Source organism: Lagopus leucura, unplaced genomic scaffold, assembly GCF_019238085.1.
Source record: "Lagopus leucura isolate 7727_CA_CO unplaced genomic scaffold, USGS_WTPT01 Super-Scaffold_100004, whole genome shotgun sequence".
Taxonomy (NCBI): Eukaryota; Metazoa; Chordata; class Aves; order Galliformes; family Phasianidae; genus Lagopus; species Lagopus leucura.
In genome coordinates, this window is record NW_024962264.1 from 46,168,245 (window position 1) to 46,189,650 (window position 21,406).

Sequence of the window (21,406 nt, forward strand, 5' to 3'; positions counted from 1 at the left end):
AAGATCATTGAATCCAACTCTTGGCTCTGTAGAGGACCACCCCAAATTCAGACCACATGTCTGAGAGCAGTGTCCAAATCTTGAACTCTGGCAGGCTTGGTGCCATGATGTTGGAGAGCTTATTCCGGTGCTTGACCGCCCTCTTAGTGAAGAACCTTTTCTTAATGCTTAATCTTACCCTCCCTTGACACAGCTCCGTGCTGTTCCCTCAGGTCCTGCTCCTTTCACCAGAGGGAAAAGATCAGTGCCTGCTCCTCCACCCCACTCATGAGAAAGCTGTAGGCTGACGTGAGACCTCTCCTCAGTCTCTTCTACTGTGTCCAGATCAGTTATAAAAACTTTAATCGGAACTCTGGGGTATCCCACAATTAACTGGTCTGCAGACAGATGTAAACCCATTTAGTATAAGCCTTTGAGCCTGTCTGTCAGCCAAATGTTCATCCATTGTATTGTGTACTTGTCTAGCTGTATGCTGGACATTTTGTCCAGAAGGATACTCTGAGAGACTGTATTGAAAGCTTTACTGAAATTAACAACAACAGCAAAAAAAAGAGAGAGATTATATCTGCTCGCTTCCCCAGGTCAAATAAATGAATAGGCTTGTCACAGAATCATGGAATCACAAGGTTGGGAACGACCTGTAAGATCATCTAGTCCAACCATCTTCTCATTACCACTGCTACCACAAACTACTAAACCATATCTCGCAGCTCCTCATCCAGATGCCTCTTGAACATTGACAGGATCAGTGACTCCACCACCTCCCTGCATGGACCATTCCAGCACCTGACCGCTCTCTGTCTTGTCACAAAAGAAAATTATGTTATTTAAGCAGGACTTTCCCCTGGTTAACCTGTACTGACTATGATCAATGACTGCATTGAGAGGTCTCCTAATAAGCCACATCCATCAGTGTCCTTGGATGAATCCCCTTGTAGCCCATAAACTTATGTGCATTTGACTGGAACAGCAAATCCTGCACGAGTTCAGCTAGGAGTTTACCATTCCCCCAGTCACGGTTCTCCATCTCGGGGGTCACAAGGTCCATCACTAGTGTTGAATACAGAGATGAAAAAGGCATTAAATGTCTCTGCTTTATCTTTGTCCCTATTTGTGAAGTGTCAAACCTCATAAAGCAATGGACCAATGTCACCTTTGATCTTCTTTTTGCTTTTAACATACTTTAAAAATTTCTTCTTTTTGTCCCCTACAATACTGTTTGGTTTCAATTCTAAGTTATCTTTGGCTGCATGAATTTTTGTCTCTACAATGGCAAACAATGTATCTGTATTCTCCTGTTCCCTGACATTGCTTCCAATGCCCATACACTTTCCTTTTCTGACTGAGTTCTAAAAGGAGGTCCTTGCTCAGCCAACCAGGCTTTCTACTCTACTTGATTTTTGAATTACTGGAATTGCCTTTTTCTATGCTTTTAGAGGTGGCTCTTTGAATGTGACCTTCGTTTATGAACCTTAGTATGTCAAAAGCAGATTCACAGGGAACTTACTAATTATTTCTTTGAGAAGCCTGAAGTCTTCTCTTTCCATCCCCTCTGTCAAAGTTTTGGTAGCAGTTTTGTAAGTCACCAAAGATTTGAAACTCCACTCCTTCATGGTCATTTTGTGTACAAGACCCTTTTTGTTTACAAACTACATGTCATCTTTCTTAGTTGGTTCCCTTAGTACCTGTACCAAGAATTTATCTGCAATGTGCGTCAAGAATTTCCTGTACCTGTTTGTGTCAGCTGCAAGATATTTCCAGTTAAAGTCTTGGAAGCTGAATTACCAATAAGGACAAAGGCAGCTGATCTAGAGATATCCTTTAATTTCTTATAGGATAATTCATTGATTATATCATCCTGGCTGGGTTTGTTCACAGAAGAGTCCCGGTACAACATCCACTTTGTTTTTTTTTCATCCTTAATCCTTATCCAGAGACTCTCAACAGTGTAATCAGTGATGACAAGTACCATACAGCCCAACCTTCCCATTGCATACTATGCCAACCATCTGCTTCTCTTGCTCTTCCTATCCCTTCTGAAAAGCCTATCACAGCTGTCCATCACAGCACATGAGTTGTAGGACTCTTCAAGTCTCCTTTATGCAATAATGTTATATCTCTGGGACTGAATGAAAACTTCTTGCTTATTCCTCATTCTGCACGCATTAGAGTAGAAACATTTCAAATGTGCTAAAATGTACTCATGCTCAGCATACTGTGGAGCAGAAAAAAAACCTCACTAGGAATAGATCTCTCAAATCTTCCTTTGAGGAAAGTGTAGCCAAGCAGGAACCAGAAGGCCTGGTACTTTGTAACCATTCCCTGACAAAACAAAACAAAAAAACCGAATTCTGCCAGTGACACCAGCTTTAGAGTCAGGTACTGATGTGTCAAGTCTGCTTGTTTTTTCCCCAGTATCATTCTCTGCAACTGAAAAGATAAAGGAAAACACTGCTTTTGTGTGTACCTCATCCAAAATCCCTGAAGGCTCTGAAGTCTCTTTAACTAATTCAAGATGCTATGGTTGCTCTTTCTAGCTTGGCTGAATTTGGCTGAGACTAAAGTAAAACATAAGAGGGTAAACACGGGTGATGCCAGCAGTTTCAGATCTGAACTGTTCTTACATAAGCTTCATTGTAAATTTGCATATTTTGATGAAAGAAGTTATACTTCTTTTGAATTCTGTTTTGAATTGGCTTTGTAAATTCTGCTTCAATATGTTTGTCATTCTGCTCATGTTTATTTTCACAGGTGAAGAATGCTTTGCCATAAGAAAGAATAATCTTCATACATAAATATTTGAAAATTTTGAAAGCCTTATTTTCTTTCTAGCTTATGTTCCTAGTATTCTACCTGAGAAAAACTGTTAACTTCAAAATAGTTAAATTAAAAATTAAAATTTAAAAATTTAAAATAATTCTTTAAAAGTTGAAATACTATTTTCATATTTTTGTCTTTTACTTTTATAGGAAAAACAGAGAATTTTGAAACTGAAAATCAGAATACATTTTTTATTTGAGTTTGCTTTTATATTTCTTCTTCTAGTTAAAAATACTCTAGGGCTTTTCATTACTTTCAGTTGTCATTGGTTGTTTTGTGTTCTCTTTCATCAATCTGCTTTGATTAAAGGCTTTAGTAATTATTAATCTGACTCCTACCATTTCTATGTTGAGATACAATTTAAGATCTAACTTTTTGCACAGGCTATAAAAGAGATTGAAGGGACATGTGGCAGGCAGGACTGTGTCTGTATTCCCTATCTATTGTGGTGTGAAGTCAACCAGAATAGCTTTACTGGCTGAAGAAGATTGTATAAATGAACCTACCCAATTTGGCCATGAGTTGGGGATAGTAACTTAATCACAAACTAGAACAACAGTTGCTGGACTTAATTGATACAAATTCATTTCACTGCAAACTTGTTGTGTTTACAAGGCATTTTGAACTTCATAATTTATGAACACATATTATTTAATATACATTATGCATATGGCCAAGTGTTTACCTTAATCCTTAAATATTACCCTATGATTACTTTGTGAGCAATTCTTTAATTGTAAGTCCCCACAGTATGCTGTGGACAAGGAAGAATTTACTCTGTCTGTGCACCAAGCTTTGTAAAAAATCTTGTGATCAAGGCTAGCATGGTAACATTACTAAAATATATACTAACATAGCCAGAGCTGTGGCTTCCTCTGGTTTCAGAGTGCAGGTGGTTTCTTCTGCTTATAATATAAATCGTGAACATTTCCTTCTTAAACTGCTGGATTTTTACAACTGTACCTCTATGGCTGAAATGGTCTAAAATGTCTATGTAGTCAATGCTTTACTCTTCATACTTAGAATAATTGTGACACCAAAGCTAAAATGCAGGTATAGCTAGATAATTATTATTCCTTTAAGCCTATAAACGTTTTTAATGATGTGTATTTCCTTATATCAGCCTACCAAATTAAATGATTTTCTATTTGTTTGGGGAAGCACTTAATTAAAAGAGCAAAAAGATTGAAATATTTTTATTTTAGATCATTCTTCAGGAAAATTCTGATTGTATGCAAAAACATAATGGTTTCTGATTTAGTGCCAAATAAGTCAGTTAAATAATGTTATTTTTTTTAATTTCCTACAAAAAAAAAATTCATGTAGGGAATAATTTTCTCTGATGGCAAACTTTTGCATGCGATGGGAAATCTGAAGTTCTTTGAAATTAACCTGACATATCTTAGAATTTTGTTTATTTGCAAGTAGAAACAACTGAGATGTGGTTTCTCTCAGGATACACCTGAGAGAAGGAATGAATGCATCACTATCTAAGTAGAATTTACTAAGTAGAATTCGGAACATACTTAACCTTAATCTGCAAAAATAAAAATTGAACACCTGAAGGAGTATAAAACTTTTGCTGTGATTTCCTTGTATAATGGCATAGCCTATATGCATAGAACAATTAATTGTCCACTAACAGAAATTATCCATATCGTAGCTTATTCTCCAGTTATGGTTTATTTGTTTTGGTCTTGATTTTTACTTTTTATTTTGTTTTATTTTATTTTTAGATTGTAATCCAATGACTGATCATCAGTGTGGAGATGGAAGATGTATAACAGCTGACTGGGTATGTGATGGTGACCATGACTGTATAGACAAATCAGATGAAATCAATTGCTGTAAGTTCTCTTAATGTCTAAATGAGTTTTTTTGTTTTTCTGTAAGAATCAAAATAAAAATCTAAGATGAGAAGTACTCCTATATACTGCTTGTAAGGCAAAATCACAAGCATGTTTGAGTCCACAATTTTGCAATTAGCTGATGATTTTTCTGGTTGCAGCAAATTGAATGTTTGTCAGTAAGGTTGAGAAGTACCAGAATGGCCCTGTGTTTCAGCTTTTTGTCAGTTACAGATTATTCTTTAGTTAATTGTGGTGTTCCTGGTAATGATAATGAATGCTCTTTAACTGTAGGTATTTGGAGTTTGTTACAGCTTTATGGTATGCTTATATACTATTTATCATACCTTGTGTGATTTGTGTCTGCTTTAACAATGTATAACAGCTGTATACCTGCACAAGATTTCTACAAGAATAGTGATTCAGTTTGCAAAACCAAGTATTGGAGAACCAGCTAGTGTTTTAATATGAATAAAGTTGTCATAAAGCACATGGTTATGCAGCTTTTGATTCTGGTATCTTGCTGCCTTTCAGTGCTTGGTCTTTCAATCAGTATTGTACAGTTTTGTCTAGAATCTAAGAAACTAATCTAGGTCAGGAAATATGTGGGGAAAAAAAAAAAAAGTGGCAAAATTTTTATATCCAGAAAAATGTTTTTTTTTTCTCTTGAAAACAGCTGAGCCTTCACCTCAGTCTGTTGTCTGTTGCTAGTATGTGACACATACAGTTTCAGTTCTTGTAATTAAAGCTCAGCTGTAGGTTATTGAGACATGTCCTACACATGATGAACATTGCTTAGTGACTTTTGGTACTAAGCAGCATATCAGCTCCTCCTAAATTTACTTCACTGTGATGTTCAAAATAATTGAGTCCTTTATTAATTGATGATCAGGATACCATTTTTTTTTTTTCCAGCTTGTCATAGTCAGGGTCTGGTAGAGTGCAAAAATGGACAGTGCATTCCTAGTGCATTCAAGTGTGATGGAGATAATGACTGTAAAGATGGAAGTGATGAAGAAAACTGCAGCGAAAGTAAGGTTATACCTCATTTTATTCTTACTGAGCCTGCATTGTCTGTTTCCTAAAGAGCCATTAGCTAAAACTGTCTGTCAAGTAGACTTTGCCTTTCAGATAGCACTTCTCAAAGCTGTCAGGCCTCTGCTTTCACAAATTTGTTAGTCATTATTAGTCTTTACAAATATTAAAAAATTGATAGAATCGAGGTGATATTTTTATCATAGCATTTGGTTACCTGATTGATTAGCTGTTTATTGAAATAAAGAATATGTACCCACTTTGCATGAAGTGGTTAGAAAGTGATAACCAAGGAATTTGTATCATATGGGGAGGAACCTTCTCAAGAAAATCTTATTTGCATCAGAATATGTGAGTCAAAGAAAAGAGGTTTTAGTAAATGCACTGATGTGGCTGAAAGATACTATATGGGAATTAAGTTTTCAGTATAGTGAATGGCTGTATAAAAGAAAGGAAAGAAAGCTGTTTCTGAAACCCTGAAATATGATTTTCCAAATAATTTTATCATGAAATACATTTGATTGTCACGATTTTAGCATTTTAAGGTATTGTTCACATGTAATTGTCTTGATTCTGGAAAAGCTTCAAATTGCAGTTTTTCTTTCAGTGAAATAATCTTTAATGTATTTCTCTTATGACTTATTTTTAAGAAACAATGGAATTTAGTTCTTTTAGAAAACTTTAATGCTTTCAGACATAGTGGTAATAGGACAGCCTATTCAAAAGATAGCTACACTACACGATTTCCTAAGCTTTATTTCCTTAGGAACCAATCTGAGAAATCCTTTCTACTCAGCTCCCTCTTGTTATATTTTGAGATCTTCCTACTCTAGTTTAAACATCTCCATTCCAAAAGAGAATCTTAGGTATACAAATTATCGTAATTCGTCTCAATAATTAGTGAAGATATAATGAAAAAAAGTCTTGCAGGAAATTTCTTTCAGATTGGACTGTGGCAATCTAAAATCAAGGGTGAATTTTTGTCTTTATTTCTGACTGCCTAATTTCACAAAATACTCAGATGTGTTCTTCATCATTCCTGATGTCCATCCTCAGTTTTATTCTATATCTTCAAGTCTCTCTTTCTCTTGGCTGATAATGAAATGATCATTTTTAATATGAGAGAAGCACATAGAAGAATGAGATAAAATGGGGAGTACAAAACTATTCAGAACATTCTTGAAGCAGACATGCTCCAACTTTTAAAATCCACCCAGCTTAAGCCTCTTAAATTTATTTGTTCCTAGTAAAAGAGAATTTCACTGACACTTTGATGCGTGATCTGGCATAGAAGTTAGTAATGTGATTCTTATTGTTTTTTGTTTCTGTGGATATTTAAGAAATTGTTAATTTTTTTTTTTTTTTTTTTTTTTTTGAGGGGATATAATGAGCAGATGTAAAATCAAAGATGCTAAATGCAGAGGACTAGAAAGATGTGATAATTATGCAGTCAATAATCTCACTGTATACTAAAAGAGTTTTCCATTTTGCATTAAATTGCAGTGCTCAAAGGTTTTTAATACGGAAGGTTTGCTTCTTTTCCTTTATGTACTTCATGAAATGCAGAAAGCTCTGGCTGATATTTTGCAATATTCCATAAAGCAGAAATCTTCCTTTAAGCAATCACATCCTAATTTTTTCTGAGAATATATGGACAAAATTTGGACTTCTTTAATTCCTTGCACAGTCCATGTAAAAACTGGACAATTATAGTTTGTAACTTCCTTTTGCATTACATACATCTGTGTGTATGCAGTTGATTTCAGCAACTAGAGAAAATGTCTTAGGGCATATGAAGCAGAGAACTTTTTGTATTTAGTGTAAGTTAAAAACCTGAAATGTCTAACAGAAGCAGTGAAGTTAGGACTACAGTGATCTGGAATACTCATTTTGTTACAAGCGCAACGAATATGAGAAATCAACGTATAAATGTGAATTCAAGATACTGATACATTGCCACTTGTCTGAATAAGGATACAAGGACATTGTGTAACAGTACAAAGATATGCATATAGGGATTACAAACTAACATTGCTTTATCTATGTCCAAATGAGAAAAACAGTCTCCTTCTCTACATGCCTCAGGGAAATTAAATTTCCTTCTGAAAAGGTAAGGTATGGCATCTATTAACATTACTTCTGTCATTCATTCTGTGAAAATAGAAATCTAATATGAATGTACTCACAGCTGGTTCTGTGATTCCCTCAAAACACAGGGTAATGTGTTTATAGAAATTCATTATTGGCTGTGCTATGATCAGAAGAGTCTACATTGTAGAACAGGGAGTTTTAAGTTGTTGAGAAACTTCCATCATAGGATAAGGAGATGAAACAAACTTTTAAAATGAATTTTAATGTGGAGATTCATGATAGCTGTAGCAATAAGAAGATTTTTCCTTACCTTTCAAGTTCCATTTTGCAATCAAATTCTCCTAGTCAATTGCTACAGCAGAATGTATTTGCATTATTTTGATATAAGCCATTTATGAAGGAAAGTAAGCCCACAGAATTAGGAAAAATATAACTGCAGCATCAGTTCTTTGGGATAGCATACTGGTTTCTTCAGCATCTTCTGTATCCGCAGTGTAAGGAAGTAATAAGTGACTAATGTTCATGGGATGAATGCAGTAGAAACACTAAGCAATTGTTGCAGTAAACCATTCAAAGGAGGATGAAATGATAAAATCAAAACTATTCAGTCTATGTGTACATGAGTAATAAATTACTAATTTTGCAAGACTCATTTGGAAGAGTGAATTTAATGGCTTGGAAAGAAACTGTGAGACAGACGGAAAGCCAAGAGTTTGTTAAAGAAGCTAACTATCCAGGAATTTTGTTCATAAACTTTTAGAAGTACTGGTTTTGGTTGTGGTAGCATCCATCTTTTGGGGTATGATTTTTTTTTTATAATTATTTTTATTACCAAAGATGGGCAACAAAGCTTCATCTCTGCCATTTTTTTTTTTTTTAAGGATAGTTTTATTGTCCACCAAAACAATCATGAAATGAGAGAAAGATCAACTGTCTGGCACTGGAGAATAATTTCCTGAGAGCATTCTTTTAATTAGTATCTATTGTTCTCTTTGAAATCCAATTTACATAACCTTTCATGCTCTGCTGCAGGCAAGATCATGATGGATGGCTTTCGGAGCTCCATACATCTCTGTCAGGATTTGGGAATATAAGTTATCATATTGAGGACAGGGATAAAGTGACATTCGGATTGTTTTGCACACTTATCTTCCTTATTCTTCCTTACTGCACTTCAGTGCTTTAGGGTACTTATTCAACTATGTAAAAAAAAATAATAAGTTGTTATGAGTCTCTGTATTTTCACATCACAATGCTTCAGTCTTCTTTATTAGTTTGGTACAACTTTAGTATAGTAAATTTCTATTTTTCTCAGGTCAAACCCTCTGTCAGGAGGGAGACCAGAGATGTACTTCCTGTCCTGATCCGTGTGGAACTTCTCTCTGTGAGATGAGAAACAGCCAGACAAACTGCAGTAAGTAGGTCACATGCTTCATACTGTCACTGCTTTAGGGTGTTTTAGAATATAATAAAGATGCAGGCTAGGGCACAGTAAATAATAATTTTGTTTACTATCTAACATCACAGTGTGTAATGATTACCTGTTGAAAAGGGCAAGGCTGAAACAAAGGTTTCATCATAAATCCTTGTACAAGAGATACTTCAATATTTGACATTGACATATATTTGCCTTTTGTGAATTTTTGATATGTTCTTAATGAATGTTCATAGTAATACCTTTTCCTAATGCCAAATCAAGCCCATTGCTTACATAAAGAAAACAACAAATTGTGAGATAAGGATTTATGTTAAAAATACAGGAAAGCATGATATTTTGTTAGTAGTCTGAGAAGTTTCAGCCCTTTTCTCAAGGAAGAATTTTGATATTAAATCTGGCTAATCTAGTTATTCTTATGACTAATATGTTTGTGGAGGATCAGGGTATTCCACACCGTGTATCTTCCTTTCTATATCCTGTACCATACAACTCCATGCAAGCCCCTCACACCCACTGTTCACTTGCCCTTTAAACTAGGGCAGAACTTTATATTAAGAAAGATTTTTTTAAATTAAAGCTTCAATTCAGGACACCTCAGCACATGGGCAGTGTAATCTTGCCTTCACTTACATATGAATGTGTAAATGTGTGGGCATATCCTGTAATTGGTTTGTAAGCCTGAGCAATACCTATTCCAAGTTATGGGTTGGTACTGCTAGCTTGCTTGGATAATGCTGCCTATGATGTTGCTGCATTAAATTATGTAGGATATTAGAGTAAGTTGTGTTCAAATGGACACAGAAAGAACAATTGCCCAAACTCATGATCAAAGTAGTGCCAAATAGGTAATGCTGTCCAGGATCTCATGAAGCTGAATTTCTAGTATCTCCATAGACCAAAATTCCAGAAACTTTCTTGTCAACCTGTCTGAGCATTAGGACTCCCTGATCCTCCTCTTTATCCTCTTTACCTTATGTAGAACTGGAATTCGTTGAGCTCCAAACTGTCTTTCACCTGTTATCTTGTCCCTGTACTTCCAATAGTCTGGGTCCATTTGCTTTACAACTTTCCATTAGGTAACTGTTAACAGCAACAAGATCTCCCCTTAGCCTTCTGTTTTTATGGCTGAACAGATCCTGTTTTTGCAGCCTCTGTCTGTATAGTGTGTGTTTCTAACATATGTTTCTAATCTTCTTGGTGGCACACCACTGACCTCATTCCAGTATGTTGATGTCTTTCATAAATGAGGGAGCCAAAAATCAGACATAATACTCCAGACATTCTCTCACCAATGCTGAATACAAGCAAATTACAGTTGTCTTGTCATGAATAGCAGTCAGGATAATCAAGCATGTTTTTTTCCGTGGTAAATTCGTGCTGGCTGTTCCAAGTCACACTTAGTTCCTTGTGAGCAGCCATCTTCCAGAAGGATTTTGCTCCATACCCTTCCTCTGCACTGAGGCTAGCCTGACTGGACTTGTATTCTCTGAATCCTCTTTCTTGCCATTCTTAAAGACAGCTATGTTTCTTGCCTTTATTTTCCAGTCTGAGGCCAGGGTTTCCATGACCTTTTGAAGATGATGATAAAAACCAGTCTTTCAATGAAATTAGCCAGTGAAAATTAAGAAAAGATGATGAATACCTTCGCCATTCTTCTAATCACTAAGTTCTCTGCTCCACTGACCAGCAGACCCCCATTTTTCCCACCCTTCCCGTTACTGCCAATGTACTTAAAAGAATTCTTCTCACTCTTTACATTTCTCAGTAGTCTCAAATTTGGCTGAGCTTTGAGATCAATCCTTGTATGCTTGGAAAATGTCTCTTCATTTATCTTCAATGTTCTATCCACTCCTTTGTCTTCTGTATATTTTTTCTTAATGTTTGAGCTCAGTCTGGAAATCCATGTTCAGCCAAGATTGATTTCTTCCTTGGTACACTCTGGAATGTTCTATTGTGCTCTGTGGAGGTCTTCCTTTAAGACCAAACCATTGTCCTTCAAGCTGATACTGACGTAGTTAAAACCCCCCACAAGTACCAGGGTTTACATCCACAGGACATCCTCTAGCTCTCTAAAGGTGGATTCATTTACCACCTCTTCTTCTAGAGGGATTTGTTGCATATTCCTACTGTGGAATTTGACGTCACTTTTGCTGGCCTGTCCTCTGATCTATATCCATAATCAAATTATCCATGTGAGAGGAAGCCTTCCATGGTTACTGGAACAGTAGATTTTTTGTTTTTTTTTTTAAATTTGCTAGTACTTTAAGAAGTACTTAGAAAATGTTATTGAATGGGAAGGAAAGTACCCATATAGCACAAAATTAATAAGAAGCCGGTTTAAAAAAAAAAAAAAAAAAAAAACAAAAAACAAAAAACAAAAAAAACCGCAAACCAACCCTTTTAATAAAAGGTAATTTAAATTTTCTTGATTGAAATCTCAAATATCTTATTTGAATTATTTCAGTCATTTTCTCTTTCGTGTCTCACAATTTGTGGAAGATTATTCTTTGCTTACTGAGCAGCAAACAGTATGTTGTGGAATACATATACCTGTCAGTGAGAAATACAACACTTTTAGTGGAAATATTTCCTCATCGTATTTTGGTCAGTAGTCTGTAGATCTCAACAAGAATAGTTCATAATCTGAATTAGACTTCTGGATCATTTGACTTTTTTCCTATCCAGTCCAGTAAATATGTAACTGTTTATACAAAGTAGAACGGCTAGTGTATTTGGGAGAGATTTTTCTGGTACAACATATGAAAGTACAAAGGTCTTTTTTTCATACTACTGTTGCTTTGCTGTAAGACTGGAGTTACCTCATCTTTGGTAAGAGATGAGAAGTGCCATGGAAAAATTCTGATGGAATTTTTCGTTTTTGACAAAGCAGTATTTTCTAACTTATATATGTCTTTTGTTGGAAAATTCCTGGATGAGCATAGGCCACATTTGCAATATTGAATATGATGAATGTTCTCAGTATGTGATAATCTCTGGTCAGTTTAGGCTGGCTTTGTAAACTGGTTACAGCGTATTTCAGCTAACAGAACAAATATGTGAAGAGATGTATGTGTGCACATAAATAAAGTAGATTCGGGATGTTTCCAGTGGTGTGAGCACCAGATGAAACACAGGACAGCCTGCCTGAATGTCAGGAGATTCAGTTCTAACTGAGCACTGGAACAGGTTGCCCAGGGAGGCTGTGCAGTCTTCATCCATGATCTTCAAAAGCCATTAGATGTGATTGTTGGCAACTAGTTCTTGGTGGTCCTGCCTTGAATCATAGAACCATAAGGTTGGAAACAACCTGCAAGATCATCTAGCCTAACCATCCTCCCATTACCTTTGCTACCACAAGCTAATAAACCAGATCTCTTACCTCCTCATCCAGATGTCTCTTGAACACTGCCAGGGACAGCGACTCCACCACCTTCCTGGGCAGTTCATTTCACTACCTGACCACTCTCTGAGAGAAAAAGTTCTTATGTCTAACCTAAACCTCCTCTGGTACAACTTGTGGCCATTTTCTCAGGTCCTGTTCGTTGTGTGGGAGAAGAGACCAAACCCCTCCTCACCACAACCTCCCTTCAGGAAGTTGTAGAGTGCAATAAGGTCTCCTCTGAGCCTCCTCTTCTCCGAACCAAACAATCCCAGCTCCCTCAGCTGCTCCTCATAAGACTTGTGCTCCAGAGCCTCACCAGGTTTGTTGCCCTTCTCTGGACAAGTTCCAGGGCCTCAACGTCTTTTTTGCAGTGAGGGGCCCAAAACTGAACACAATACTCAAGGTGTAGCCTCACCAGTGATGAGTACAGAGGGATGATCACCTCCCTGCTCCTGCTGGCCACACTATTTCTAATGCAGGCCAGGATGCTGTTGCCCTCTTGGCCACCTGGGCAAAGTAGGGGTTGAATCAGATGACCTATAGAGTTCTCTCCCAACCTAAACTGTTCTGTGATTCTGTGAAATATTCTGCTCACTTCTGTTGAAATTGTAGTTGGGAGAGTTTCAGACTTACTACACGTGAACAGCACATCCTCATATCTAGTATAATATATGATGCTACTGTGTTTGGAACTAATTCCTGTATAGTATGTAGTGCAGTTTCATGATAAAAATATGGAGATATTAGAAATAGATATAAATACGTTAGAAAAATGTGCAATGAATTTTATCCCTTGTTCCCCAATCATTAAGTTGTACATAAATGGAGCAGCAAGATCTCTGAAACTGGATTGACATCAGAAGGAAAGGCTAATATTTGGAGTTCTTAAATTTAGTCAGATTTTCCTATGGAATGCATGTTCTGATTGTTACTTTGGCTGGTGACTATAGGGAATTGGGTGTAAGATTCAAGATAGTTTTTTCAAACCTATAATGACACTTTTGAACATGATTTGATAGAATCTTTCTAAATGCAGTGTGAAAATTTCTAATGACAATGAACACACATGAAGAGCTGTTCTACAGGGGCATTTCATAGGGTTAAATTTTATTCTTGAATTTACCTAAGCCACTATAAATGTAAGGCATAACAAAAGAAGCAGCAATGTTTGTATATTTCTACCCTTTACTCCTGAAAATATTATGTTATATAAGCTCGTGGAGCACTGCATGTAGTTTTGTGTTAATGAAAAACTGATGAGTATGTAAAATTCTGTAAACATCAAGAGAACATGTTTACTGGAGAAAAATTGAAACATGAAGAATGAATAGATCTGAGTGCAGCCGTGTACCTTCCTACTCAGGATATTCTATGATGCTATAAAATTTGTTGTGAAGAAAAGGAAATGACTTCCATATGGGTAGAATTTTTGACAAATGATGCCTTTAAACAGTCTTATACACTGCAAAGCTGGGACTAAGTGATTTGAGACAACATGAACAGTTAAATCTTGGCAGTATGCAAGGGTTTAGTAGGGCGAAAAAGCTGTATCCAAACTGAGCTTCATATTCCTCACATTGAAGAGGTAAGTACTAAAGAAGGTTATAATAGCAAATATCAGTTCAAGAAATACTGGCCAGTTCCTCTGTTTAGCTCAATAATTGACTGTTGAATCGTAGGCAATCTGATCACATATTGTGCTGACAACTGACGTTAGCAACTGTCTGGACAGTTTTCTGTTGTGATGGAAAATTGAAAAAAAATGTATTGCAAATTTGGGAAGAAATGCAAAATCTGTTCAATCTTTTAAATCCCAGCTATTCAGACAGTTCAGTATGTAATAACCCATCTGAAAATTGATTATTCCTATATACAGCTGTAGTTTGTGTTACCATATGGACTGCTAGCCATTTATTTTGCCCTTGTCTATCATTCCCATTATTGCTAACTATATCTTACTTGAATTAAATTATTCACATTCAAACCCTTTTATTCAGTATTTCTGCAATTTGTCCGCATTCCTCCTTCATATATCAGAAGATTCCAAGACTGTTGCAGATCTTGGAATGCAAGATTTGGAATGCAAAATCAAAGAGAAATAATATTCTGTTTTCTATACAGAGATATTTTATATATAGTCTGTTTCCCTAGAAATTTTCATGATCTGACTGGAGAAAGGCCTGAGAAACCTCACCTATCCTCAGAGCTGACCGTGCTTTGATCAGGAGGTTGGACTACAGAGCTCCTTTGGTCACTTCTAAGCTTAAGTACCCGATGATCCTATCATTATCGTTGATAATTGCCTTGTCAGTTTGAGACATGTAGCGTAGCACACCAGTAGGAAATGTGTTAGTGTTATTTCTTCTATAATTCACTTAAACTTGAAACATGTTTCTTAATTTTAATTTTTAAATGGTTTTATTTTTGTGAAAGGTCAGTGTGAACCAATTACTCTGGAACTCTGTATGAACTTGCCTTACAACTATACTAGCTACCCAAACTACCTGGGGCACAGGACTCAGAAAGAAGCTTCTGTCAGCTGGGAGTCTTCTCTCTTCCCAGCCTTGGTTCAGACCAACTGCTACAAGTACCTAATGTTTTTTGCCTGTACAATCTTAGTACCAAAATGTGACCCCCATACAAATCAACGGATCCCACCTTGCAGGTACTGTACTATACTTAATTTATTTCTTAACTGCCATTGTCTATCATATTAAATTTTCTGCCTTCATTGTATATGCCAGAAATTTTGTTTTGCAGTTTCAAGGGAAGAAGTTTCTGAAGTATATAAAACAAGGAGAGGAACAGCAGTTCTATTAATTGTCAAAATGTATAGATTGGCTATTTATTATGGAGAATTTCCCACTTCAGTTTGATTAGAATTGCATTATTATGATAGATATTTAAACAGAATGAATTAATCAGATTTGGAAATTTCTTATAATACTACTTTGCATTTGTATAACACTTTATCTATGGAGAGCCAGAGCCAAATACTAATAAGAACAATAAAGACTTTAATGCATTATTAACTTTCTGAATTAGAGGATACTTATAAAATATATTGTCAGATTAACTTTTCTTCGACCCTCAGCAATTAATATCACTGTACCTTTAAGAGTTATGTCAAAAGAGATCTGTTCCTTCTCACGCTCTGTTTCTCTCATTTCTTGGTCTGCCCTGCCCATGTGGATCAATACTTAGTGCATTGAAAGAAATCGCACTGAAAATTGCAATACATTTCCTAAGGATTCCTACCACGTAGCATTTGTTGACAAATAAATAACGTTTATTTGTCCAGTGATATATATCTTCATGTTATGAGTTGAGATTGAGACACAGGGAAATTTACTAAGATGCTGATTTATTCTCACTTAGGGACATACCAGGTAGGTGTTAATATTACATACAATGTGAAGTTAGAGACCTGGTTTGTGCAAGCTCTGTTTCAGGTTTGTGTGTTTAAAAACTTAGTCTTTATTTTTTAAAGAAATCACTATGATGTATAAAAAACACTGGACTCACTCTAATATAGAGAGACTAAAATTAAATGATAGGCTTTAGCAGCTACGTACCTAGCTAACAGATTTTAGGAAGTATTGCAATCTAGTTGAAAAATAGCAGTAGTCTTCAAATTTAAAGCATTGAACAGAAACATGAAGAGAAACTAATATAAAACATAGAATAGTTTAGTTTGAAGAGGGCCTCTGGAAGTCCCAACTTCCTGCTCAAAGCAGGACTAACATCACATTTACATCATATTGAATATGTAACATCTCAAATCCTAGAACTGAAAGATCTTTTTTATAGCCACTACATATCTATAATGACATTTTTTAAAAAATTAGCCTTGTATTTCTTTCTCCTTCTAGAATGGAGTGATTTCACTGCTTTGTGAAGTGTACTCTATCACTGATAGAAAAATCAAAATAATTTGATTGATCATAGAATCATTTGAGTTGGAAGGGACCTTTAAAGGGTCTCTTGTCCAACTTCCCTGTAATGAACAGTGACATCTACAGCTAAATAAGTTTGCTTAGCCCTGTCCAACATGACTTTGAATGTCTCCAGGTATGGGGCATCCACCACATCTTTGGACAACCTGTTCCAGTGCTTCACTACCCGTATCATAAAAATCTTTTTTCTTATAATAAACCTAAATTTCCCTTCTTTTAGTTTGAATCAGTTTTCCCTTGCCCTATTACAGCAGACTGCTGAAGAATATGTTCCCTTATTTCTCTTAATAGTCCTGCATTAGATGCTGAAAGGCTACTTTTGGGTCTCCCAGGAGCCTTCTCTTCTCCAGGCTGAACAGCTCCAGCTCACATAGCCTATCCGCAGAGGACAGGTGTTCCATCCCTTGGATAATTTTTGTGGCTCTCACATCTCTCCTGTGCTGAGGAATCCACATCTGGATGCACTATTCCAGGTGTAGTCTCACCAGTGCAGAGCAAAGGAGCAGAGTCTCTTCCCTCAATCTGCTGGCCACACTTGTTTTTATTCAGCCCAGGATATTGTTGGTTTTCTGAGTGGCAAGAGCAGATTGTTGGCTCATGTCCAGGTTGCCATCCACCAATAGCCCCAAGCCCTTTTCAGCAGGACTATGCTCAATCCTTTTGCCCCCCAGATTTTATTGATAGTGTGGGGTTGCTGTGACCCAGATGCAAAACTTTGCAGTTGGCTTTGTTGGAACCTCATGAGATCTACCTGGGTCCACTGCTCAAGCCTGTGTAGGTCTCTCTGCATAGCATCTCATCCCTTGGACGTGTCAACTGTAACAGACACTTAATCCCACTGTCAATGTCATTGAAGATATTAAAGAGAATCAACCCCAGTAATGACCCCTGAGTGATACCACTCATCACTGATTTCCATCTGGACATTTAGCCATTGACCACCACTCTGTGGGTAAGATCTTGTAACCAGTTTTTTGTCCATCAAACAGCCCACCCATATCTGTCCAAATTGGAGAGAAGGATGTGGTGAGGGGCCATTTTAAAGGCTTTGCTGAAATCCAGATAAATGACACCAGTGGTTCTTCCATTGTCCACTCATGCAGTTGTTGATTTGTTGACAGTATCACAACTGCAGGTTTTTTGAGATGAGTTTTGACTAAGGAGTTTAGAAAGAAAAAAATTAAGTCTGTTGTCAATTTCTTTAGTTTTCCAATACTCCAAATGTGAAATTCAGTAAGAAATGTGGAAAGGATTTAAAAAATAAAAATATTACCAATTGGCATTTTTCCCTAAAAGCATTTCAGTCTGCTTCCATGTGCCATGGGATAAGCACTGCTTTGAAGATGACCTACATTTTAATTCTTTTACCACAGACTGGCAACTGAATGGCAAGCTCTTGAAAAAGGCCAGTTTTGTCCAGAAATATGCAGAGAACATGTGAATGACAGAATCAGTTTGGATATTTCAGCTAACAAGATCTTTTTCTTTCTTTTTTTTTTTTTTAAAATATAATCACGTATTATTATTTCATTTGTTTTTAGTCATCAGTGAATAAAATAATCTATGCAATTCGGAAACTTGAGGTAATAAAATGGTGTGAGTCAGCATTTTTGATATTGAGAAGACTCTTAAAGGAAAGAAAAATGATGTCATATCAAACTAGATATAAATGAATTGACATTGATTAACTAGGCTGCAGTTACATGACTATTTTCTTTGGTACATTTTGTCTCATTTCATGTGGACATGCTAATAGAATTCAGCCTGTACTCTGTATTCAGAAGCTATTAACAGACTAAAAGCATCATTTTAGAATTACAGGCTAGACGCTTTGTATTCTGCTCTGCAGAGTATGTGGTAAATAAAATACACAGCAATTACAACATAGTGCAGCACTGATGTCTTCATTCTAGCTGCTGAAATCAATGTTGAATAACCTGATGCAGAAAAACATTGGCTCTCCTTCGTATAATCCCCACAACAAAATGAAATTTGAGAAGAATGCTAATGTCTTGTTTTCTCAAGAATTAAAAAAGATCCTTTAATTGATCGTTGTTCCTAAATAGACCTATATGCTAGGTTTTGGTCACTCCATTTCTTCAAGCTTGCAGGAGAAGAAAAACCAAACAAATAAAAACAAAACAATAACAACAACAACAAAAACCGGTCAAAAGTTAAAGGCAATATGATGAAAGGAAAAAAATGCTTTCCATGATAGGATGTGCTGTTCCAAGAAGAAAGACCTGAAAAATTCAATCAACTTCAATACAAAGCAAGCTAAAAATGACACAAGGGAAACTGAAAATAAAATAGAAATGGAGATGATCCTGTGATTGAATATTTTTCAAAATATAGGAACAAAGGAGAACTTTCTTTGAAGCAGTAGAAGAAAGTCTAAGCAATTACAGATGTGGAAGATACGATCTAAAAGGTACAGTTGAATGCATTGCTGAGTCTAGGGAGGAGACACAATAATGGAGAGACACTATTGTCTTCAAAAAGGTAAAAGGGAACTATTATGAGGAAATAATTCACCAGGTTCTTGGGGGCTGAACCAGCAAGCAATGGATTTAAAGCTTATCAGGAGAGCTATGGGTCAGATAAAGAAAATTATAAATGTGTATGTATATAAAATTATAATAGTAGGAACATTTTTAATAAAAGCTTAGGCAAGTCATCTATCAAATATGTGGTATGTTTCTGCTAGAGGGAGCAGTGAAAAGAATGTTGAGGTTCTCATTGCAGATTGCATAGTTAATATTCCACCAAAGTAAAAAGCAGCATTTGAAACTGATACCATAGCTGGTTATACCAATACGGTTAATACTGACACTATTGAACTCTCTTAAAAAAGAGATAGTTGAGACAAAGATGAATTCAGCATACTGCAGATACAAGAATGTTGTACCGAACAGCACATCAGCAGCAACTCCAGCCAAAAGGAGTCATTAAATGTTTAAAAGATTGTTAAACTAACAGGAGAATTTCCAATGAGGCACTTTTGCTTTGTAAATTTGAGGCATTTGATGTTGTTTAATTTGAGACACGGGGTATCAGTATAGATGGAATGAAATAAGTTTATGTGATTAGTCCTGTTTTTTATGATAAGAAAAAAAAAAAGCAACAGAAGGTCTACACTCGTGTCTTTTTCTAGATGTGTTAGAAGCTTTTGTTGCTCTGAATGAAAGTACACGACTAAGGTGATTTGTGCTTCGATGTTATTGAACTTCCTGAGGAGTTATTTGCTCTTTTGTTTGCGAGTTTAAATACGTTGTCTTTCTAGAACCACATTTCCAGAAATGTCTGAGTAAGAGTATTTCATCCCTGCAGTTCTTACACTGTATTCACTGTGTGCATCTGAAAATATTTAGAACTGCCTGTTCTTATAAACCTTAAAATTTGTCAGAGACAAAGCTTTTTTCCAGCACTATACTGCTCTTTAGGTGATGTGCATGGTGCAGTGGTATCTGAGGTAGCATCATCAGAAGAGGTAACATCTTATTGGTACAATATATGTTTGACTTTTTTTTCCTTGATGGAGAACAGTGTTTCTTATAAAAGTTTTGCTACTGTCCTCATGGAAGAGAAAATATTTGTAAGTAATTATATTTGGTTATTATAACTCAGATAATAGTTTATGTACAGTAATTTAAACTCATGTTTCAACAGAAGCAATATATCTCTCTTTATAGATGTTTATATTCACATATAGAAATCCAATTAACTGATTTTTCCTTGATCATCTTCTGTAAATTTGGCTAGAATTATTGATTTCTAAAACATGGTAATTTCTAAGGCTTCTTCTCAGTTATCCTATGCAACTCCACTTTGTCTCCTCAGGACATTATGTGTACAGTCTAAGGAACGCTGTGAGTCTGTGCTTGGGATTGTAGGTCTGCAGTGGCCAGAGGATACTGACTGCACTCAGTTTCCAGATGAGAACTCAGACAACCAAACTTGCCTGACACCAGATGAAGATGTTGAAGGTACGTAGAGTAGAAATTAGAGATTGTGTTTTGGAAGATACTGGTTTATGGTTTTGGAGGTTTTTTTTGGTTGGTTTTGTTTTCATACCTCTCCTTTAAATTATTATAGGTCATGTAGAGTGACTTAAAACATTCATGTTGTCTGATAACTGTAGGAATGATTCTAAATCAGTTATCAGAGAATTTGCACACCTACTGTTTGCAGTTAAGAGGAAGTTTTTATAAGGATCAATTGCCCTCGATCTTTGAAAGTCAGTGTTTGAAAATTCAGGCTGACACCACACCTACTACTTGTATTACTTTGTATTTGTGCTTCCTTTCTAAAACCTATCTAGATGATATAACAATGATTTTCTAACAGGAAGCGAAGTCTTAGAAATCTTAAAAAAGCTAAGTCCCATGACATCTCTGAATGCTGTAAATCTAGCATATTTGCTAGCAATTTTTTGCTCTTTTTTTTAATGATTGTTGTTTTTTAAAAAAGGGTTGTGTCAAGTCAGTAGCAACTGAGGTATTTCATTTTCTTGAGTTCAACAATAACACTACTCATGAGTATGAACAAGGAAGAAAAGAATGGAATTGCCGTACATGATTCTACATTTTCTTTGTTTATGTATTAAGGGTGACTGTGCAATTTTTTCTTCTGCCATGCTCATCTCATGTGAGGTCTGTGGAGATTCTGACCTACTTTTTATTTTACTTGGGGAAGATGCTGGGAAAACTGAAAAATGATGTGTGCCAATACACAGATAATTCTTACCTTTTTTCTCCCACTCACCTACACGGTGATGACAATCTTTCCAGTTTTTGATCTTGCTTAGAGAAAGCAATGAGTAATAGCTATTTGGTCT

At 36.0% G+C, this 21,406-nt stretch overlaps 1 protein-coding gene across 2 annotated transcripts in view; it reads left to right on the forward strand.

The window, feature by feature from the left end:
* The window catches only part of CORIN (corin, serine peptidase), a 122,434-nt gene that overhangs the window by 72,458 nt on the left and 28,570 nt on the right, over nt 1-21,406 (forward strand). Inside the window, exons 8-12 of one of the 2 annotated variants that reach the window (XM_042870666.1) lie at nt 4,557-4,667; nt 5,583-5,699; nt 9,109-9,207; nt 15,047-15,278; nt 20,410-20,555. In XM_042870666.1, the coding sequence (XP_042726600.1) occupies nt 4,557-4,667; nt 5,583-5,699; nt 9,109-9,207; nt 15,047-15,278; nt 20,410-20,555 (705 nt within the window). The remainder of the gene's footprint in view (nt 1-4,556; nt 4,668-5,582; nt 5,700-9,108; nt 9,208-15,046; nt 15,279-20,409; nt 20,556-21,406) is intronic. The other variant, XM_042870667.1, reaches the window with a different exon arrangement.